This window comes from Thamnophis elegans, chromosome 7 (genome assembly GCF_009769535.1).
Source record: "Thamnophis elegans isolate rThaEle1 chromosome 7, rThaEle1.pri, whole genome shotgun sequence".
NCBI classification, from domain to species: domain Eukaryota; kingdom Metazoa; phylum Chordata; class Lepidosauria; order Squamata; family Colubridae; genus Thamnophis; species Thamnophis elegans.
In genome coordinates, this window is record NC_045547.1 from 79,421,315 (window position 1) to 79,444,728 (window position 23,414).

At 42.9% G+C, this 23,414-nt stretch overlaps 1 protein-coding gene across 1 annotated transcript; it reads right to left on the reverse strand.

Moving 5' to 3' along the window:
* Window positions 1-10,979: 10,979 nt before the first annotated feature.
* On the reverse strand, window positions 10,980-12,267 carry CCDC71L (coiled-coil domain containing 71 like). The gene has a single exon (XM_032221196.1). It carries the CDS (start codon window positions 12,120-12,122, stop codon window positions 11,298-11,300), a length of 825 nt encoding a protein of 274 aa, XP_032077087.1. The 5' UTR covers window positions 12,123-12,267; the 3' UTR covers window positions 10,980-11,297.
* Window positions 12,268-23,414: the final 11,147 nt, after the last annotated feature.

Below are 23,414 nucleotides of genomic sequence, written 5' to 3' on the forward strand. Positions count from 1 at the left end.
TCACTTTTTTCCGGTGCCGTTGTAACTTTGAACAGTCGCCAAATGAAGTGTTGTAAGTCGAGGACTATCTGTGATAGGATAACTAAGTGAAAGTGAACAAATTCAGCACAGTGTTCCTGGGCGCCTTCACTTTGGGAAATGCAGCTGCAACAAATATCCATTTCCATCTTCAAGAATAGTCAGAACATTCGGCCGTTTTCCCTCAACTTCCGGTTTGTCTGTTAGGCTGTTTTCTCCGAATTTCCGGTTTGTCCGTTGGGCGGTTTTCTCCGAATTTCCAGTTTGTCCATTGGACCGTTTTTCCTGAATTTCCGGTTTATCCGTTGGGCCATTTTTCCTGAACCTCCGGTTTGTCTGTTGGGCTGTTTTCCCCGAACTTCCGGTTTGTCCATTGGGCCATTTCCCCCAAAGTTCTGATTTGTCCTTTGGGCCGTTTCCCCCAAACTTCCGGTTTGTCTGTTGGGCCGTTTTCTCCGAATTTCCGGTTTGTCCATTGGGCCGTTTTCCCCGAACTTCCAGTTTGTCCATTGGGCGTTTTCCCCGAATTTCCGGTTTGTCCGTTGGGCCGTTTTCCCCGAACTTCCAGTTTGTCCATTGGGCGTTTTCCCCGAATTTCCGGTTTGTCCGTTGGGCCGTTTTCCCCGAACTTCCGGTTTGTCTGTTGGGCCGTTTTCCCCGAACTTCCGCTTTGCCCGTTGGGCCGTTTTTCTCCCTCCGGAGGCTTCAGGGAAGTTTCCAGAGAGCGAAAAACAATAGAAAACCATGAAATGGCTCCCGTAGGATGTTAAACATTATTTATAATGTCCCATAGGTTTGCCATCACGGGCCTACAGAGTTGCATGGCCCCATGGGAATCTGACACCCAATCAGCTCAAATTCAAAAGCCCAGAGAGGGCATAAAACTCGAGTACTTTCAGCATCTCCTTCCTTTTACCCAGCATCTTCAAGCCACGGGATCCTGTCCGCCATTAAAACCATCTTTCCAAACAACTTCCATGAATCCAGTGTCTTTTCCCCCACTTGGAACTGAACCCTGAAGGACATTTCTCCCAACTATACTTAGCCCCAGTTAACTCCACCGTGATTCATGGCGATGGTGAGGACACTGTTTCTTCATTTGTTTATTTAATTTATTGATTGGCCATCCCTCTTAGATGGAGTGGGGAGGGATCTGTGATTACACAATTAACCACCTCCATTGAGGATCAGGGCTAATCTCACCGAGAGGGAGGGGACGATGACAATTCCTGACAGATGCACTGTATTAGTAGTAGCTGCAATCAGGGCAATATAGTGTTGAAATGCAGCATTAAAAATTTTTGCCATTGGGTCAAGAAGCCAAACTGAGTAATAAATGTAAATATAGCCACAGGAACATGTATATTACTTTACTCCCCAAGAACATTCTGAGAGATTTGGATTTGGATTTTATTATATTTATATGCTGCCCTTTCCCCCCGAAGGGGACTCAGGGCGGCTCACAACTCAAATCAGGGAAGTGGGGTACAGACAAAAATTAAAAAACGAAACATAACAATGCATAGTTTAAAAACACACAACAGTCATACCATTCGTGACGGGGGCAACAGCTCTTTAGCCCCAGGCCTGTCGGAACAGCCAGGTTTTAAGGGCTTTTCGGAAGGCCTGGAGGGTGGTGAGGGTTCGAATCTCCACAGGGAGTTCGTTCCAGAGGGTCGGAGCAGCCACAGAGAAGGCTCTCCTCCGGGTAGTCGCCAGTCGACACTGGCCGGCGGATGGAATTCGGAGGAGGCCTAATCTGTGGGATCTAATCGGTCTAGTGGAGGTGAGGAGAGAAGTGTGAGCTGCTTATGTATTAGTTCCACTGAAATCAATCGTCTCAAGAGTTACTAACGAAGTAAGGTTAGAGGAATCGGTGTACTTCAAGACATGGGGGGAGATTTCATGATTGGCTAGAGAAAGTAGGAAAAAGATACAGAACCCAGGCGATGCACTATTACGGAAAAGAGGGGAAGAAGAGGAAAACAGAAAAGAAAAGATTAAATAGGTAAAGTGTTCTGACCCACTCCTCCGTCCAGTAACGAATGCCGAGACAAGCTTAACTGGAATGTCACAGCACTTTATTAGCAAGAAACCAAAACCTCGGTGGCTGAAAGCCAAACATAACAAACAGATAAAAACCTTGGCAGCAACTCAAGACTTCGACAGATAACAGCTTCTCCAGCGTTAGGAATGACGTTGAATCCTGCAAAACCAGGCTCCTCCCAGTCTCTCTTTAAATACAATCTTGAGAGGAGCCTAATTACAATCACCTGGGTCCAATTATCTTTTGTAACTGCGTAGCTGCTCTCTACGTCGATCTGCCCGGTGTTGGCGGGCATCCAGGAACAACTCCCTTGTCTCCTCCCCACTGCTCCAAGGCATGACGTCAGGATCACACTTCCTTGTCTCCTCCCCACTGATCCAAGGCTCAGGCGCCTCCTGGTGGCCAACCAGCCTCTCTGCGCCCTGCTCGGAGTCGGAGCCCTGCCCAGGGTCCTCCACATCCTCCAGAGCCGACTCAGAGGGCCCCTCACTGTCGGAGTCTGGTGGCAGCTCCAACAGCTCCTGCTGGGCCACAACAGGGGCCATGCAGCGGCAACTCTGTAGGATGTATTTAGAGTCTCACGTTTGGTTGACTCTTGCTGGGTGATGATATAATGAAAGGGCTTTGGGATTCCCGTTATGGCTCTGCCTGAAGGAGGTCCATCTTTGTTATGTAGAATAGACTGGCTCAGGCCTTAATGGCCCATTGAGAAAAGTGTGTTTCTGCCTCTCTTTTAGGGGAAACATTCTGCCCTTTTAATATTTCCTAAAATATTTCATTTTCCTAGGAGAGCGGGTGGGTGCTAACTCCCTACAAAATAAAGCCTTTTAGATGAGCAAGTCAGACAGGATCCAAGGATAGCTGGATAGCCTTGGGGGGGAAAAATACCAGATTTTTGTTCCAGTTAAGCCAAATGTCCTTGGATTTTGCTTTTATCCACAAATGAACACTGCCAGTGACGTATCTCTCAAGGCCACTGAACACATCTATAGCGTATGGCACATTTTTCTTGCATGTGTCAACTTACCCAAAGGAAGTTCTTGACGCAGGCGGTGAAGATGGGTCGAGGATAGAAAATATGTATTTCTGCCTTCATGAGTTAAAACAATTTGTGAAACCATCCCAATAAATATTTTGTTCATTGAATAATGGATCTCTGTGGAAGAGCCCTGAAGAACCTTGTAAACATTTCTAAAGAATTGGGTGACTCTGTTGAAAACTTTTAAGTGACAATAGGAGAGATTTTTTTTAGGCCCGTTACTACCAAATTTCACCACTGATCGTATCCAAACCTGATAAAAGAAGCCTGTGAACTCTTGATCGTTGTGTTGACTCGTAGGAAGTTAAAACCCACCCCTGGAAAAAGGAAATATCCTGGGAAATATTGAAAAGGCAGAATATTGTATTTTCCCTGGATCAGAAATAGAGAAACAGGCAGGAAGCAGACTCACTCTTAATAGCTCCCACTTTGTCAATGGGCCATTAAAAAGCCTGGGCCACTCTCTAGTCTACATAACAAAGATCTCTCTCCCCACCCTTCAGCTCCAGGGCGATGGGATTAAGGCATGATAGTATTAACCCTTTACCCATCTCGCCACAGGGCCCCTGGGAAGAAGCAATGCTCAACCAAAGGTGGACTCACAGCCTACAGAGTTGCCCCTGCCTCACTTACTCTCTGGAAACAAATACTGTGGGGGTGAGACACTCCTAACACCCCTCGGGGTGTGTCTTCTGTTAAGATACAGCCTGTTGTGCCTTGAAATGGCTTCTACTATGGTATCAGCTTCACAGTACTCCACAAGGGGGCTCCCTCTGGTAAGGGGGAAAATCCAACATTGGAAATTACATTTGGTTCGGACATTTCCCCCCCTATAAATACCGTAAACACCCAGGCAATGCTGGGCTATCGGCTAGTAGTTTATAAAACAGTATAATGTTTGAAACTAGTCAGTTGAAGCGTCTCTGATAAGCCATGGATTAACCAAATGTATCCATGCTTTGATTTTGTGAATCCCACTTCCAGGAACTGATGCTAAAAGATGATGCAACACGTATTCAACAACAACAAAAAATGCTTCCTGAAAACGGAGGGCTAAAATCTTTGTTTCTTTTGGCGATTTATACAATAGCAGAGTTGGAAGGGACCTTGGAGGTCTTCTAGTCCAACCCCCTGCCCAGGTAGGAAACCCTACACCATTTCAGACAGATGGCTATTCAACATCTTCCTAAAAGCTTCCAGTGTTGGGGCTTTCACAACTTCTGATTCCACTGATTAATTGTTCTAACTGTCAGGAAATTTCTCCTTAGTTTCAGGTTGCTTCTCTCCTTGATTAGTTTCCACCCATTGCTTCTTGTTCTACCCTCAGGTGCCTTGGAAAATAGTTTAACTCCCTCTTCTTTGTGGCAACCCCTGAGATATTGGAAGACTGCTATCATGTCTCCCCTGGTCCTTCTTTTCATTAAATTAGACATACCCAGTTCCTGCAACTGTTCTTCATATGTGTTAGCCTCCAGTCTCCCAATCGTCTTTGTTGCTCTTCTCTGCACCCTTTCTAGAGTCTCCACATCTTTTCTACATCGTGGCGACCAAAACTGAATGCCATATTCCAAGTGTGGCCTTACCAAGGCATTATAAAGTGGTATTAGCCCTTCATGTGATCTTGATTCTATCCCTCTGTTTATGCAGCCTAGAACTGTGTTGGCTTTTTTGGCAGCTGCTGCACTCAGCTGGCTTTCCATCCATGAATTAGTTTCCACCCATTGCTTCTTGTTCTGCCCTCAGTTGCCTTGGAGAATAGCTTGACTCCCTCTTCTTTGTGGCAACCCCTGAGATATTGGAAGACTGCTATCATGTCTCCCCTGGTCCTTCTTTTCATTAAACTAGACATACCCAGTTCCTGCAAACGTTCTTCATGTGTTTTAGCCTCCAGTCCCCTAATCCTTTGTTGCTCTTCTCTGCACTCTTTCTAGAGTCTCCACATCTTTTCTACATCGTGGTGACCAAAACTGAATGCAGTATTCCGAGTGTGGCCTTACCAAGGCCTTATAAAGTGGTATTAACACTTCACAGGATCTTGATTCTATCCCTCTTTTTCCTTGTCCTTATCTGTACATTATACGTCAGTGATGGCTAACCTTTTTCTCTTTTGGTGCTGAAAGCGTGACAGTCTGTGACAGTGCGTTTGCGTGCTAGCACCCCTAATGCAATGTGGGGGGGGCTGCGCATGCGTGCATGACCCCCCTCCCGCATGTGACCCCTGCGCATGCGAACCCCCGCCCTCAGTTCTCAGCCTAGGAGGCCTCCCTGCAGCCACATAGGCCCAAAAATAGGCCACAGGGGAGGGGCGCACTACAACCGCCAGCCTCCCGTGCGTGTGTGACCCCACCCACACGCACGTGTGCACAACCTCCCATATGTGCACGCTGCTCCCACATGCGCCTCCCCTACGCATCCCAAAAATCAGCTGTGCAGCTGGGTGGCGTGCAAACATGTGCAGTGGAGTTGTGCTGGGCAACAACCCGCGTGCCCGCGGAAAGCGCTCCGCAGGCCAGCTGTGGCACGTTTATATGTCATAGACTGGTTGCGCGCATATTTGATTCGCCACTGCGCTCTATGAATATTTTGGATTAATACGTTGTGTAAATCCAACTATGGAGTTGCGGGTGTGTGTCCTTGGTGGTCTGTGAGCTTGGTTGTTTCCTTGCCAATGTTTCCTTACCCAAACTAGGTAATGAAATCAGTGCTAGTAAGGAGTGGGATTTGCTCTCAGTTTATATTCTAAGTCGTGGCACGACAAAACCGCGCTCAACTAAAGCACGCCCGATTAAACCGCGTTGCTGACGTCATCAACAGGGCGACAACAGCGAGCGCAGAGAAAGAAGGGCGCTTTAAATAGCGCTTTGAAAGCAAGCCAATTCAAGTTAAGGTAAGGGTTAGGTTTAGGGTTAGGTTAAGGGTTAGGTTTAGGGTTAGGTTAAGGGTTAGGATTAGGATTAGGTTTAGGGTTAGGTTAAGGGTTAGGTTTAGGGTTAGTTTAAGGGTTAGGGTTAGGGTTAGGTTTAGGGTTAGGTTAAGGGTTAGGGTTAGGTTTAGGGTTAGGTAAAGGGTTAGGATTAGGTTTAGGGTTAGGTTTAGGGTTAGGTTTAGGGTTAGGGTTAGGTTTAGGGTTAGGTTAAGTGTTAGGATTAGGTTTAGGTTAAGGGTTAGGTTTAGGTTTAGGTTAAGGGTTAGGGTAAGGGTTAGGTTTAGGATTAGGTTTAGGGGGTTAGGTTTAGGTTTAGGTGTTAATTTTAGGTTTAGCGTTTACAGCGTGCTTCTGTCTCCGCGCTGTTGTCGCCCTGTGATGTCAGCGACGCGGTTTCGTCGAGCGCGCTTTAGTCGAACGCGGTTTTGTGGTGGAACCATTCTAAGTATCTTGCCTGGAGGGGGTCTTGGGAGTTCTTTGGTTGGGCTATTGATTACTTGATTGTTGTTCTGGTGTTAATCTTGGAATTCATCTATGCAAAAGAGATAACCAATAAACCAATAAGGGAATAAAAGGACCAAAACAGCAGCAATGATCATGCAAATGATCTTAGATTAAGATTAACATCAGACCAACCATTAAACAAACAATACCCCAATCAAGGGATCATCTACTTAGACAAACAAACTAACAGTAAACTCCTTACTAGCACTGATGATGTTACCTAGTTGGGTAATGAAACATCTGCAAGAAAACCACCAAGCTCAGAGAGCACCAAGGCCTCCACATTTCAAATATACAAATATTCTCCTTTATTAGAAACTGATGCAAATGCGGAATTTTGACTGATGTCTTGCTGGAACTGGGTGATGCAATAGCTAGCCTCAAACTAGTTGACTAGTTCAAAAGAGACTAAATCTGGCACAATAGATTTAGGCCATTATAGTTAGGAAGCAGAATTTAAATTCCATCCTCCATTTTTGCACCCCCCCCCCCCCACTAATTGACGTCAGCAAAATCAATGGGGAAACCATATTCTTTTAACAGCCATGTTACTACGTGCAGAGATTCACGTAACGGTAGCCAGGGAGGTCGTAACATGAAGCAAAACACACTGTCTTGCTTAGCCACGGACATTTTGGGCTCGAGGGTGGGTCATACATCCAGGGCTGCCTGTAATCTTGCTCTGTTACGGGAGTATCCAGAGCTGAGAAAAGATTTTAGGATTTCCCAGTTATTTTTTTTTAAATCATTGGGAAGCCAGATACTTTGGTGGTCTGGAAAAACTACAATACCAATGACTCTGTGGCTCATGGCTTTTGCCCATTGGCAAGTTACCTGCTACCGTGCACAAAATAGATGTCACAAGATGCATCATCAGAAGGGATTATTCTCAATTTCGGATATTTAGCCCAGATTCCCAGGCCCATTTACTCAGTTCCCACATCTTTGGCAAATACCCACACCAACGGAAGAATCCTTCATAGTAGAATTAAAAGGCTCATAAGAGAGAAAAACAGTTTTATCCAGGAAATATCTCTTCCTTCGCCTGGTCTGGATTCCATTTGACGTCTTTTTATTGTAGCCGTTTAAGCACTTCCTCAAACGGCAGCTGTGCTAAAAAAACCAAATTGTGGGTCCAAGTCTTCAGGAGAAATTTCTTGGCTGATAGTGTTCCTTCTTGAGCTGTTATTAAGACAAGCTACAGCAGGCGCCTCTTCCGTGGCACGACAAAACCGCGGTCCACTAAAGCGCGCCCGATTAAAGCGTGTCGCTGACGTCATCAGCAGCGTGACAACAACCACCGCGGAGAAAAAAGGGCGCTTTAAAAAGCGCTTTTAAAGCAAGCCGATTCACGTAAAGGTAAGGGTTAGGTTTAGGGTTAGGTTAAGGGTTAGGGTTAGGTTTACGTTTAGCGTTAGGTTTAGGGTTAGGTTAAGGGTTAGGGTTAGGTTTACGTTTAGCGTTAGGTTTAGGGTTAGGTTAAGGGTTAGGGTTAGGGTTAGGTTTACGTTTAGCGTTAGGGTTAGGTTTAGGGTTAGGTTAAGGGTTAGGTTTAGGTTTACGTTTAGCGTTAGGTTTAGGGTTAGGTTAAGGGTTAGGGTTAGGTTTACGTTTAGCGTTAGGTTTAGGGTTAGGTTAAGGGTTAGGGTTAGGGTTAGGGTTAGGTTTACGTTTAGCGTTAGGGTTAGGTTTAGGGTTAGGTTAAGGGTTAGGTTTAGGTTTACGTTTAGCGTTAGGTTTAGGGTTAGGTTAAGGGTTAGGGTTAGGTTTACGTTTAGCGTTAGGTTTAGGGTTAGGTTAAGGGTTAGGGTTAGGGTTAGGTTTACGTTTAGCGTTAGGGTTAGGTTAAGGGTTAGGTTTAGGGTTAGGGTTAGGTTTAGGGGGGTTAGGTTTAGGTTTACGCGTTAATTTTAGCTTTACCGCTCACAGCGTGCTTTTTTCGTCGCGCTGTGATGACGTCAGGTACGCGGTTTCGTCGAGTGCGCTTTAGTTAACCGCATTTTTGTGGTGGAACCGCCTCTTCTAATCTGGATTTAGTTGTTAGCCATGGTCCCCATCCACAAAAATATGCCCGAAGCCACATTATCTAGAGCAGGGGTAGTCAACCTGGTCCCTACCGCCCACTACTGGGCGTTCCAGCTTTCCTGGTGGGTGGTAGGGGTTTGCTGTAACTCTTGCTTTATAAATTTTATAAAGTAAAGTTACTTCCCTACTTTATAAATCACCATTATTGTGGACCCGGTGGGCGGTTAGAAAATTTTACTACTAACAAGAGATACAAAAGTGGGCGGTAGGTATAAAAAGGTTGACTACCCCTGATCTAGAGCAACCAAGGGTAATTAATTCATGGGGAAACGAACACCGATATCTAGATCTCTCTCTCTCCACCTACCTACCATCCATCATTTTCTATCATCTCTATCTATATATTATCATCTACCTATCTATAATTTTTCTATCTATCTAACATCATTTTCTAGCATCTCTATCTATATATTATCTATCTATCTATAATTTTTTATCTAACATCATTTTCTATCATCTCTATATATTATCTATCATCTATCTATAATTTTTCTATCTATCTATCTATCTATCTATCTATCTATCTATCTATCTATCTATCATCTATCTATCTATCTATCTATCTACCATCATTTTCTATTATCTATATATTATCATCTACCTATCTATAATTTTTCTATCTATCTATCTATCTATCTATCTATCTATCATCTATCTATCTATCTATCTATCTATCTATCTTATCTATCTACCATCATTTTCTATCATCTCTATCTATATATTATCATCTACCTATAATTTTTCTATCTACCATCATTTTCTATCATCTATATATTATATATCATCTATCTATAATTTTTCTATCTATCTATCTATCTATCTATCTATCTATCTATCTATCTATCTATCTATCTATCATCATTTTCTATCATCTATCTATATATTATCATCTACCTATCTATAATTTTTCTATCTATCTAACATCATTTTCTAGCATCTCTATATATTATCTATCATCTATCTATAATTTTTCTACCATCATTTTCTATCACCTCTATATATTATCTATCATCTATCTATAATTTATCTATCTATCTATCTATCTATCTATCTATCTATCTATCTATCTATCTATCATCATTTTCTATCTATATATTATCTATCATCTATCTAGATTTTTTCTGTCTGTCTGTCTATATAATTTTCTATCATCTCTACCTATATGTATTATCTATCTATCTAGCTATATTTTTTCTATCTACCTACCATCCATCATTATCTATCATCTCTATCTATATATTATCTATCATCTATCTATAATTATCTATCTATCTATCTATCTATCTATCTATCTATCTATCTATCTATCTATCTATCAATCATTATCATCATCATCATCATCATCTCTCTTGCTCAATTGTGGTGTAAGTCGAGGACTACCTGTATTAACCAGGTTTTATCCCTGTTTAGCACCCAGTCCCAAAAAAACACACTTTAAGTTTTTCAAAACATGGCGCGAGGCGAGCATGTCAATAGTGCTTTAACATCCATCTGAAACTGCTCCACGCAAATATAAACCATGTTGCGAAGGCACATTCCAATTTTAAATTTTATTAATTTTTTTTTTTTTACTTGGGTCGATAGGACCTTCTCTAAAGCAAAAAAAAATCAATATAAAATTGAGCGTGCATCTAATTACAACTCTTGAAGCCGTTACAGGAACCCCTAGTTCATTCCAACTATAAAACTTTTTAAAACAGCTACAAATCACGTTACTATATCAAAACGGTGTCTTATCAAGTCCAAATTACAAAAATAATAATAATAATAAAAAAAAGGGGGTGGAAACAGGCATGAAATGTTTTTGCACTACCGGATCAGTCTTTTAAAGTTTTCAATTCCTCAAACTTCCTTGGTCAAAGCCGATGAGTCATCATGCTCACCCCCCCCAAAAAACTTCTCATATTCAAATAACCCTGAGTATATAGTGCAATATAATACAAAGGTCAGATTCATCGTAGGAAAAGAAGGGGGGGGGGAACCAACAATCAGATTATCGTTGAGTTGGAAGGGACCTTCGCAGGTCATCTAGTCCAACCCCCTTGCTCTCCCAAGCAGGAGACCCTTAATCCTGGATTGGCGTTTTATTGCAGCAGGGGCCAAGTTCTTTGGAAGAAAGCAAAAGTTAACGGCGCTTCCCTTAGAAAAGTGAGGTAGCCCATTGGGAAAGCAAGCGGATGTCAATAAGGCTTCAGCCGGTTCGCCTCGGTTTCTACACGCCGTCCAGACGAAACCGAATCCCAGTTTATTTTTATTTTTTTTTCTGGCTCGCAAGCAAAAACCACGAAAGGACGAAGAGACGAAAAGTGTGTGTGGGGGGGTGGCCAGCCCCCCCCTGCCTTGTCCCTTTTTAAAGTGCAGCGCCCCGTGTCCTTAAAAAATTAATAATAATAAGAAAAGAGAGGACCACGCCATCCAGACCAAAAACAACAACAACCAGGGACTTGTGTAAACAGGCGGCTGGACACGTGTCTCCTAAAGGTCTTCTGAATGGGGGGTTAAGAGTCATAAACATAAAGTTCAGCAGTTCGAATCCCCCAGTAGAGGGGATTGGACTAGATGACTTCCTCCAATGCAGGGCAGGCGGGTTGGTCTAGATGACCTCCAAGGGGCCCCCTTCTGTTAAAGCACTGTCAAGTGAGACAATATCCTTCTGTCTCCTTCTCCTCTTCCTCCTCCTAAGCCGTCTTCTCCCACCAGGAGGTCGGGATGCGGCGCAACTTCACCACGGGCGCCAGGTCGACCCGCCAGAGGCGTTGCGCTCGGCGGCGGGCGGTTTCCAAGCTGCGCCGCTCCCAGATGTCGCCGCGGACCTTGATCGGAGGGAAGGCGGACAGCGGGATCTCGGCCGGGATCGGAGGATCGGGAAGGGGCTCCGGATCCGAAGGGGTCCGTCGGGCCGGGACTGGCCGCTTCTCGCAAGCCCAGAGCTTCCGGGGCGGAATCAGCCCGTCCTCCTTGGGCTTCTTGGCCGCTGGCTTTGCGCTCCTTCCTCCCCGGCGGCTCTTGGCGTCGGCCGGCGGGCGCTTCCTCTTGTTGGCGGCGGCGGCTGCCGGGGCTTTTCCTCCTCCTCCTCTCCTGCTTCTCCTGCTGGTGCCGGCCGCCTCCTCCTCGTCGTCCTCCTCGTCCTGCGGCCAGCCGCGGGGCCAGTCCGGCACGACGGCCCGGCACGAGGCGTAGCCGTAGACGTCCTTGCTGCGGAGGATGACCGGCGAGAACTCGTGCCGGAGGCTGCAGAGGAAGTCCCAGAGCTCGGCCTCCGAGCTCATGAAGGCCGTCGAGCGGGGCACCAGCAGCTTCAAGGCGTCGCCCAGCACTGGGCTGCCACCGCTACTGCTGCTGCTGCTGCTGCCGCCGCGGAAAAGCGCCTGCGAGCGCGAGTGCACCACTTGCTCCCACGCCGGGCCGGCGGGAGGAGAGGAGAGCGGAGGCAGCCCGGGAGCCTGGCCGTCACCGACGCCTCCTTCGGCCGCGGGGGCGCCTCCAGGGCCCGCCGGCTTCATCCTCGCTCTAGCGCCACGACGGCGGCGGCGGCTGTTGCTGCTGCTGCGGGCTCGCGTCCTCTCCAGCGCCGCCACCGGCCGCCCAGCAATCTCGGCTCTCCTCCTCTTCCTCCCCCTCCTTATTCTCCTCCTCCTCCTCCTCTTCTTTCCCCTCCCTTTTCTCCTCCTCTTCTTCCTCCCCCTTCTTTTTCTCCTCCTCTTCTCCTCCTCCTTTTTCTCCTCTTCTTTACCCTCCTTTTTCTCCTCTTCTTCCTCCCCCTCCTTTTTCTCCTCTTCTTTACCCTCCTTTTTCTCCTCTTCTTCCTCCCCCTCCTTTTTCTCCTCCTCCTCTTCTCCTCCTTTTTCTCCTCCTCTCCTCCTCTTCCTCCCCCTCCTTTTTCTCCTCCTCCTCTCCCTCCCTTTTCTCCTCCTCTTCCTCCCCCTCCTTTTTCTCCTTTCTTCTTCTCTTTTCTCCTCCTTTTTCTTCTTTCTCTTTTTTCTCCTCCTCTTTCTCCTCCTTTCTCCTTTCTCCTTTTTCTCTTCTCCTTTCTCCTTTTTCTCCTCTTCTTCTCTTTTCTCTCCTCCTTCTCTTCTTCTTCCTCCTCCTCCTCCTCCTCCTCCCCGGCGAAAGTCACTTTCTCTTCTCCCCCCCCCCTCCTCTTTCGCTTTCTCTTGCCAGGCGCAACTTCTGCGCTGCCAACAGGGCGTGAGGAGTGGGCGGAGGGTGGTGGTGGTGGAGGGGGCGCCGGCTGGGCCGATCGGTGCACACACACACACACACACACACCTTTCCCCCCCACCCACCCGACGCCACCTCCCGCACGGCCGGCCCAAAATGGAGCTCTTTTTAAAAGCCCCCTGCGGGGAAGGTTGCTAAATCCCACGCCTAGTCTTGGCTGGAGTGGATTGGCCCGTTTGAAAATGCGTCACGGGTTGAGAAGCCCCGCCCCTGGAGTAGCAAAGCCCCCCTCGGAAACTCCGAGGAGTAAGTGGCTTGAAGAGGATCAGGAGTTCTAGTGGTGGCCTTGTTTACTCAGCCTAACTTCTTCCTCCCCAAAGAAGCCACCAGAAGGGGAATGTGGGCTTATGGAGTAGCTTTACTCTTGGGTTCCACACTGTTGGGGAGATCTAGTTGGGGAACCAACTGCTTGTAATCTGATCCACAATTCCTAGGGAGTTGGAAAGATTTGCTTTGAAGTCTAGCTTGAGATTTTATGCTCTGAACCAATGAGGCCTACTCTTCATTCTACTCCCAAGTCTCCAAACTTGGAGACAACTTGGCGATTTTAAGATTTATGGACTTCAACTCCCAGAATTCCATAGCTAAGTCTCCAAACTTGGAACTTTTAAGACTTGTGGACTTCAACTCCCAGAATTCCATAGCTAAGTCTCCAGACTTGGAACTTTTAAGACTTGTGGACTTCAACTCCCAGAATTCCATAGCTAAGTCTCCAGACTTGGAACTTTTAAGACTTGTGGACTGCAACTCCCAGAATTCCCTAGCTAAGTCTCCAAACTTGGAACTTTTAAGACTTATGGACTTCAACTCCCAGAATTCCCTAGCTAAGTCTCCAGACTTGGAACTTTTAAGACTTGTGGACTTCAACTCCCAGAATTCCATAGCTAAGTCTCCAAACTTGGAACTTTTAAGACTTGTGGACTTCAACTCCCAGAATTCCATAGCTAAGTCTCCAGACTTGGAACTTTTAAGACTTTTGGACTGCAACTCCCAGAATTCCCTAGCTAAGTCTCCAAACTTGGAACTTTTAAGACTTGTGGACTTCAACTCCCAGAATTCCCTAGCTAAGTCTCCAGACTTGGCGATTTTAAGACTTATGGACTTCAACTCCCAGAATTCCCTAGCTAAGTCTCCAAACTTGGAACTTTTAAGACTTGTGGACTTCAACTCCCAGAATTCCCTAGCTAAGTCTCCAGACTTGGCGATTTTAAGACTTATGGACTTCAACTCCCAGAATTTTCCAGCTAAGTCTCCACACTTGTCCCAAAGGTGCTTTTTTCAAGAGGCAACTGGACTTCCTGGTTTTTCTTGGAAGACGTTTCGCTTCTCATCCAAGAAGCTTCTTCGGCTCTGAAGGGATGGTGGGGAAACCAGCCAGAGCTGAAGAAGCTTCTCGGATGAGGAGCGAAACGTCTTCAAAGAAAAACCAGAAAGTCCAGTTGCCTCTTGAAAAAAAAGCACCTTTGGGGCAACCATGACAAGGATGACTGAGAATCTCCATAAACGTCTCCAGACTGGGCAACTTTTAAGATTTGTGAACTTCAACTCCCAGAATTCCCCCCAGGGAGATGGAAGTCCACAAGTCTTAAGACAGCCAAGTTTGGAGCGTGGCACGACAAAACCGCGCTCGACTAAGCCGCGCCCGATTAAACTGCGTCGCTGACGTCATCAACAGGGCGACAACAGCGAGCGCGGAGAAAGAAGGGCGCTTTAAATAGCGCTTTGAAAGCAAGCCGATTCAACTTAAGGTAAGGGTTAGGTTTAGGGTTAGCTTTAGGGTTAGGTTAAGGGTTAGGATTAGGTTAAGGGTTAGCTTTAGGGTTAGGTTAAGGGTTAGGTTAAGGGTTAGGATTAGGTTAAGGGTTAGGTTTAGGGTTAGGTTAAGGGTTAGCTTTAGGGTTAGGGTTAGGTTAAGGGTTAGGATTAGCTTTAGGGTTAGGTTAAGGGTTAGGGTTAGGTTAAGGGTTAGGTTTAGGGTTAGGTTTAGGGGGGTTACGTTTAGCTTTAGGGGTTAATTTTAGGTTTAGCGTTTACAGCGTGCTTCTGTCTCCGTGCTGTTGTCGCCCTGTTGATGACGTCAGCTACGCGGTTTAGTCGAGCGCGGTTTAGTTGAGCGCGGTTTTGTGGTGGAACCTTTTGGAGACTTCCTGCTCTAACTCCATTGGTCAGTGATGGCAAACCTTTTTCTAAAGATGTACCAAAAATTGTGTGCTGGCATGCCTGGGGAGGGCGAAAAACAGCCCAATGGCCCCACCGGAAGTTCTGCCAGAAAAGTTCTCCACAGGTTCAAGTTGGATCTTCCTTTTTTTTTTTTTTTGAATTTTTTTTTATTGTTTTAATTAAACAAAAAAACACACAAAAAGAGATGATTTGAATACTTTGGTATAATTGTTATGTAGTGACCATTTCATATTAGAAAGATCTTTGTACATTAAACAGATTAATGATGATGTAAGGAAGAATTGATATATACATGAATTGAAATACTTAACTACTATATGGATGAATAATTAACAATAGGAAACCATTCTTGGAAGTCTGGACGATTGGAGACATTATGGTCAATTGAAAATATGAATGTTTTATTGTAAACCAATGGGAATTCTTTGTCCCAATCTTCGCTTTTTCTCTTTAGAGGTAGGTGATACTATAATAGTTCAAAGACTTATTGTTATTTGATAGATAGTTATGAATTTAAGGAAATAAGGATTGTTACAAATGGAATAATATTAATGGTAATCTAGGAGTATAATGCTCAAAGACAGCGAAACATTTAGCCATGTTTAATGTAAACCAGTGATGTTAATCCTAAATTTAACAATTGATGCACAAAAACTTGTAACCAAACGATATGCTTGATGAAATGGGGGAAAGTTGTTTCTTTTTTTCCTCTCTTGCTTTGTTTTTGTATGTGTTGTTTTGTTTAAAAAGAATAAAAATATATTTAAACACACACACACACACACACACACAAAAAGAATCATCTTTCGTTACATCTTGTAGAAAGCGCATCGATTGGTTACAAATATATCCCGTGGGTTTCTTCCACGATCCTTACATATACTTCATTCAAATCGAATTGTACATTTTAAGTCAAGAAAGAAAAAATTATGTATTTTACTATCCCTGTGCCACAATTCTCATTTAGTTACCATTATTTAAACCTGTTTTTATCTAGAATCATTTATATTTAAAGACACAACCACCTGCTGGCATTCATTTGCAGTTTCAATAGATCTCCAATAACGTTACACCTTTATGACATATTCTGAAACAGATTCAGTTAAGTAAGATATCTAAGCATTCCCCCCACCCCAAAACACACCTGTATGTATCATTGAATATTATCCATTAACATTTCTTTGTTATTATTGTAGTTGGCTAAAAATTATTTACTGTTTATCTCACACCTTCCTCTCCACAGGCCCACACAAGGTTATACCAAGTTGGATCTTCCTTTGATAAGTTTCCACCTATTACTTCGTGTTCGGCTGCCAGGTCCTTTGGAGAAGCCCTCCCTGAGAGAAGAGGGGAATGTGGGGTTATGGAGTGGCCCCCTTGGGTTCCATAGCTTTGGGGAGATCTGGATGGGAAGCGCATAATGCTCTTCTTTTCCAACTTGCAACGGATCCACAATTCCTAGGAAGTTGGGAGAGATTGAAGGAGCAATTTCTTCCTTAAAGTGAGGACAATTAACCGGTGCAACAGAAGTTGCCTTCAGAAGTTGTGGGTGGCTTCATCACTGGAGGCTTTTAAAGAAGAGTCTTAAAAAAGGTCTCCTGCCTTGAGTAAGTTTGGGACTTGGAAATCTTTCCAAGTCCCTTCCAATCCTAGGATTCGATATTCAGGTGAATTTGCAGCTAATTGAACAACCACACTTACGAGTGTGCCCGTAAGTGATTTTAGCACCGTTTTGGAAGAAGAGTTTCCCAAGCTTTGGCTTTATCAATAAAGTTGACATGAGGGGGTCCTTGGTGCCCTCTCAGCTTGGTGGTTTTCTTGCAGACGTTTCATGACCCAACTAGGTAACATCATCAATGCTACTAAGGAGTGGAGTACGTTGTCAATTTATATTCTGGCCTGTCTGTGTGGATGGGGACAGTCTTAGGGATTCTTTGGTTGGGTTGTTTACTGACGGCTCTTTGGCAGTTTCTTGATTGGGGTGTTGCCATACACCAAGAATATCTCAGAAACCACAAATAAACTACTACAAAACCACATGGAGTCAGCCAGTGGTGGGATTCAGCCAGTTTGCAGCACTTCGGGAGAACTGGTGGTTCTGTGGCGGCTCCGGCCCTTTGGAACGAGCTCCCCGCAGAGATTCAGACCCTCACCTCTCTCCAGGCCTTCCGAAAAGCCATTAAACCTGGCTGGGTCGGCAGGCCTGGGGTCGATGAGTTCCCTTCCCCTCTCGAATTGTGTGGCTGTTGGTTGTTTTAAATGCCCTGTACTCTTTGTAGTTTTTGTGTTTCCCTCTTCCCCTCCTTGGGTTTGTGCGCCGCCCTGAGTCCCGCTGGGAATAGGGCGGCATATAAATAAAATGAACCTCGAACCTCGAAGTTTCTGAGCAGTTTGGTGAACTGGTTGCTGGAAGAAATCATTAGGGCAGAGAACCGGTTGTTAAATTATTTGAATCCCACCACTGGAGTCAGCGTAAAACCAACTTAAAGCCCTTCAATACATCCTAAGCAAGACAAAAGATCTGGCCACCTCGGAAGAAGAAAAATCCAGGAGTCAAAAATAGTATAATGACCGCAACGGCCACTATGTAGGACAAACAAGATTGGCCGAATGCATCCAGGAACACCAGCTGGCAGTCAGAAGGCATGGTGGAAATTCTTTAATTTCACAACATGCAGATAGATTGAATCACAGTTTCAATTGGGAAAATCCTAAAGCGGGCGGTATCAAAAAAAAAAACCCAACGCCAGGGAATTTTTAGAAGCCTCTGAGAAATTAGTCATCTATAAATACAGACATAAACTACATCTATGCAAGAGACAACCGACACGCCAAAAGAGAACAGAAAGAGCCCAGGACTTCTCCATTAATAATCAGCACTCAGATCAGCATAGATTAACTCCAAGGTCAACTGCAGACACATAATCAAATAAACAATACCCCCAATCAAGAAACTGCCAAAGAGCCATCAGTAAACAGCCCAACCAAAGAATCTCTAAGAGCACCCCCACCCACCCCCACCCCCACAGACAGGCAAGGCTCCAGAATGTAAACTGATAGCTAACTCTATTCCTTGCTAGCACTGATGATGTTACCTAGTTGGGTCCCGAAACGTCTGCAAGAAAACAAGCAAGCTCAGAGACCACCGAGGGCCCCCCCCATTTTGCTTTGCCCAATTGTACCCAGCAACTTTATAAATGACTTATAGGAAGAAATTTGGTCGCCACGATGTAGAAAAGATGTGGAGACTCTGGAAAGAGTGCAGAGAAGAGCAACAAAGAGGATTAAGGGACTGGAGGCTAAAATATATGATGAACGGTTGCAGGAACTGGGTAGGTCTAGTTTAATAGAAAGAAGGACCAGGGGAGACATGATAGCAGTCTTCCAATATCTCAGGGGTTGCCACAAAGAAGAGGGAGTCAAACTATTCTCCAAGGCACCTGAGGGCAGAACAAGAAGCAATGGGTGGAAACTAATCAAGGAGAGAAGCAACTTAGAACTAAGGAGAAATTTCCTGACAGTGAGAACAATTAATCAGTGGAATCAGAAGTTGTGAATTCTCCAACACTGGAAGTCTTTGAGAAGATGTTGGATAGCCATTTGTCTGAAATGGTATAGGGTTTCCTGCCTAGGCAGGGGGTTGGACTAGAAGACCTCCAAGGTCCCTTCCAACTCTGCTCTTGTATTGTATTATATATAAGAAATGGAAACCTTCTCTCTTAGACTGGCAAGTTGGCTGACAATTTAGAGAACAAAATCATTATTTAAAGTGACTTCACAACCTTGAACATGGTATTCCGTGAGATGTGGTTCAGCTGTGGCTCTTTTCAAATCAAATGCACCCATATAGCACTAGGACACCTCCATCAGAGAAAGATCTAGGGCCATGATGGAGAACCTATGACACGCATGTCACAGGTGACACGCAGAGGCCTCTTTCCAGGTACGCGATCCATCGCCCCAGGTTAGCTCCATTGCAATGTGCACCGACCAGCTGATTTTCGGGTCTCTGTTGTGCATGCACAGAGGAGGGTTGGGAGATGCACACGCAAGCATGGGGGCTGGAGGGCATGTGCGTGGAGGGTCATGCACGCATGTGTCAAGGGCAGGGGGAGGGCGGCACATCTCCCCCAGGGCCCATTTTTGGTTCCAGGAGACTGCAGAGAGGCCTACTCTGTGTGTGTGTGTCTGTGTGTGTGTGTGTGTGTGTGTGTGTGTTGCATATGGCCCTGATCTTTTGTGTCTGACAACAGGACTTGCAAAGATATTAATTTTATTACGGCCACCAGAATTCAACAAGTTAATAGCATTTTTTTTTTAAAAAAAAAAGCCTACTGTGGTATATAGTTTATGTTAAGTGATCAAAGCCATCAAAATGTGACTGGTTTTGCGAGCATTTTGTAGCATACTTCGGCTCTCTTGATAGAAAATAAATCCTCCTGGTTTGATAATAACAGCCGAACATAGAATAAAGGAGCATTGTCTTGGTACTTTGCTAAATAAGGAATTACAAAGCGGATCCTGTTGCAGCCTTATAAAAATTGTCTGGATATTTTGTTAAATAAGGAGTAGCAAGGCAGATCCCTGCATCCTTATAAACTTATGGATTTAATAAAACCTTCAGCCAGTAAAAAAAGAAAGGAAGGAAGGAAGGAAGGAAAGAAAGAAAGAAAGAAAGAAATAAGGAAGGAAGAGTAGGGGAGATAAAATAATGGCCTACAAGTCGGTTAAACATAATAGTAAAATTGCTGAAATTCCAGGCTGGGAATTTCTTCTTGCAGGAGCTGTTAAGCAGGGGAAGTTCTGGAACCTTCTATCTGGATCATTGGTGGCCTCTCAGAAGTTGCAGGTTCTCAAAAGGGATTAGAAGGTCACCTATATAGTCGATTTTTGCAAAGAGCAGAAGGTTGAACCAGATAGGCAGCCTACAGTTTATTCCTGCTATTATCGTTGGGGCCCAACAATGAATGATTCCCAAGAGCTGCCTTATCTCGAAGACAAGTGGGATTGATAAAGATAAGAAAAGTATGGTTGGCATGGAATTATAGTCTCAAAAGGACAGAACATGAGGGTTATCTAATGATAACAATTGGCAGCTGGTTCAAGATAAATGAACTGCCATTTCATTATGGTCCTCGATTAATTCCTTGGAAATTGTGATGCATTTTTGGAAATTGCTATGAATTTCTGGAAATTGCTATGAATTTCTGGAAATTGCTATGAATTTCTGGAAATTGCTATGAATTTCTGGAAATTGCTATGAATTTCCGAAAATTGCTATTTTTTGGAAATTGCCATTAACTTACGGAGGAACGGTTTTCAAAAAGAATTAGATAAATTTATGGAGGATAAGGCTAACAAAAAGTATGGGACTTTTAGCCAATAACTATCTATACCCCACACACATAGGTAAACAATGATCAAAAGCCACACAACACTTGATAATATATAGAAATATAATCTTAACAAACATACAACATATTTAACGTTAAAAATTCAGCATTCTTACTCAACAAGGCATTTGAGTAGACAGAGATATCACTTAGAAATTTCTCTGGAAATAATTGGAAAATGGAGACTAAATGTAAATAAAACAATCTTTGGTTTTAAATGATGTGGAAATCTCTCTCTCTCTCTCTCTCTCTCTCTCTCTCTCTCTCTCTCTCTCTTCCTCCCTCCCTCCTTCTTTCCATATCTGTATCTACATCTACTGTATAGTTTTCAGATGTTTTAATGTTCTCAATTCTTAAATTCATGATTGAGTCATGATCCTTATCTTCTCTGAAACTACATGCAAACCATTGGACCTTAAGAATGAACCTATGACTCATTCTTTAGCAAATCTTTAATCCTATCAAAGGGTGTATGGAGAACCTCAACACGTACATTGCATCTTTTTGCATAAAAAACCCCCCATGTTGCATCAAATCAAACTCAAGGCCAAGTAAAGTATAAAGTAAAGTAAAATGTAAAGTAAAGTAAAGTATAAAGTAAAGTAAAGTAAAATATAAAGTAAAGTAAAGTAAAATATAAAGTAAAGTAAAGTAAAGTATAAAGTAAAGTAAAAGTATAAAGTAAAGTAAAAGTAAAGTAAAAGTAAAATATAAAGTAAAGTAAAATATAAAGTAAAGTAAAGTATAAAGTAAAGTAAAAGTAAAGTATAAAGTAAAGTATAAAGTAAAGTAAAGTATAAAGTAAAGTATAAAGTAAAGTAAAAGTAAAGTATAAAGTAAAGTATAAAGTAAAGTATAAAGTAAAGTAAAATATAAAGTAAAATAAAGTAAAATATAAAGTAAAGTAAAAGTATAAAGTAAAGTAAAGTAAAAGTAAAATATAAAGTAAAATAAAGTAAAGTATAAAGTAAAGTATAAAGTAAAGTAAAATATAAAGTAAAGTATAAAGTAAAGTAAAGTAAAAGTAAAGTATAAAGTAAAGTATAAAGTAAAGTAAAGTATAAAGTAAAGTAAAAGTAAAGTAAAAGTATAAAGTAAAGTTAAAGTAAAGTAAAAGTAAAGTATAAAGTAAAGTATAAAGCAAAGTAAAGTGTAAAGTAAAGTATAAAGTAAAGTAAAAGTAAAGTATAAAGTAAAGTATAAAGTAAAGTATAAAGTAAAGTAAAATATAAAGTAAAATAAAGTAAAATATAAAGTAAAGTAAAAGTATAAAGTAAAGTAAAGTAAAAGTAAAATATAAAGTAAAATAAAGTAAAGTATAAAGTAAAGTATAAAGTAAAGTAAAATATAAAGTAAAGTATAAAGTAAAGTAAAGTAAAAGTAAAGTATAAAGTAAAGTATAAAGTAAAGTAAAGTATAAAGTAAAGTAAAAGTAAAGTAAAAGTATAAAGTAAAGTTAAAGTAAAGTATAAAGTAAAGTTAAAGTAAAGTATAAAGTAAAGTAAAGTAAAAGTAAAGTATAAAGTAAAGTAAAGTATAAAGTAAAGTAAAGTAAAATATAAAGTAAAGTTAAAGTAAAATAAAAGTAAAGTATAAAGTAAAGTGAAAGTAAAGTATAAAGTAAAGTAAAGTATAAAGTAAAGTAAAGTAAAATATAAAGTAAAGTTAAAGTAAAATAAAAGTAAAGTATAAAGTAAAGTAAAGTAAAGTAAAATCTGGATATCTACACAGATTTTTTAAAATATTCCAACAGATAAAATAGCTGAGTAGGACTCATTTATTTTCTACCTGTCCAGTAGATGTCGCTGTCTGATGATTTTTAATTTTAAAAAAAGTCAGAGCCCACCTCTACACTCATAAGCCCACAGAATGCCAGATACAGAGTTGGAAGGGCCCCAAATCATCATCCTTGTCGTTACAAAGAGTCACAACTGAGGCAGACGCTAAACGAGGACTCCTCCTAGAGCTTTCTCCCTTAGGAAAGAAACAAAAGCGATGCAGGAATGAAGAAACACTCTTTTGCATACGGAAAAGAGACAATCAGCCAGCCAAAAAGAGAACAAAGACTTCAGCCTCTTTCCACTGGTAATCCGCACCCGGATCAGCATAGATTAACTAACTCCAAGGTCAACTCACAATCACTTAAGCCATACCCCAATCATGAAACTGCCAAACAGCCATCAGTAAACAACCCAACCAAAGAATCTCTTAAGGCCGCTCCCACCCACACAGACAGACAAGCCCCCAGAATATAAACGGACAGCAAACCGTACTCCTCACTAGCACTGATGATGTTACCTAGTTCGGTCACGAAACGTCTGCAAGCTCAGAGAGCACCAAGGACCCCCTCATGTCAACCCTGAGTTACAAATATTCCCCTTTATTAAATGAACACCATCAAGGAATGGTCCAATGGCAATACAGATCCATTATTGGATTCTTAGATGCTTGTTTGGTAATTGCCCCAAGGCCAGGATCTTGGTTAAAGATGTGTTTTCCAAAGAGGGAAATGCTTCTTTTAGATGCAATGTTTGTGTTGAGGTTCTCCATAAATCCTTTGAGAGGATTAAAGATTTGCTGAAGGATGAGTCACAGGTTCATCCTTAAGGTCCACAGGCTTCAGGGGTTTGCATGTAATTTCAGATAAGATAAGGACAAGGAGTCCTTCTTAAACTCATGACGGAATTCAAGAATTGAGAATATTAAAACGTCCGAAGATTACACAGTCGGCGTAGATTCTACAGAGGAACTATTGAGTCTGTCATCTGCAACTCCATCACTGAATTGGCTCTGCAACACAACAAGACAGACACAGATTTCAGAGGATAATTAGATCTGCAGAAAAAACAATTACTGCCAACCTGCCTTCCGTCGAGGACCTGGACACTGCACGAGTCAAAAAGAGGGCTGTGAAAATATCTACAGACCCCTCACCATCCTGGACATAAATTGTTTCAACTCCTACCCTCAAAACGACGCTATAAGGCACTGCACACCAAG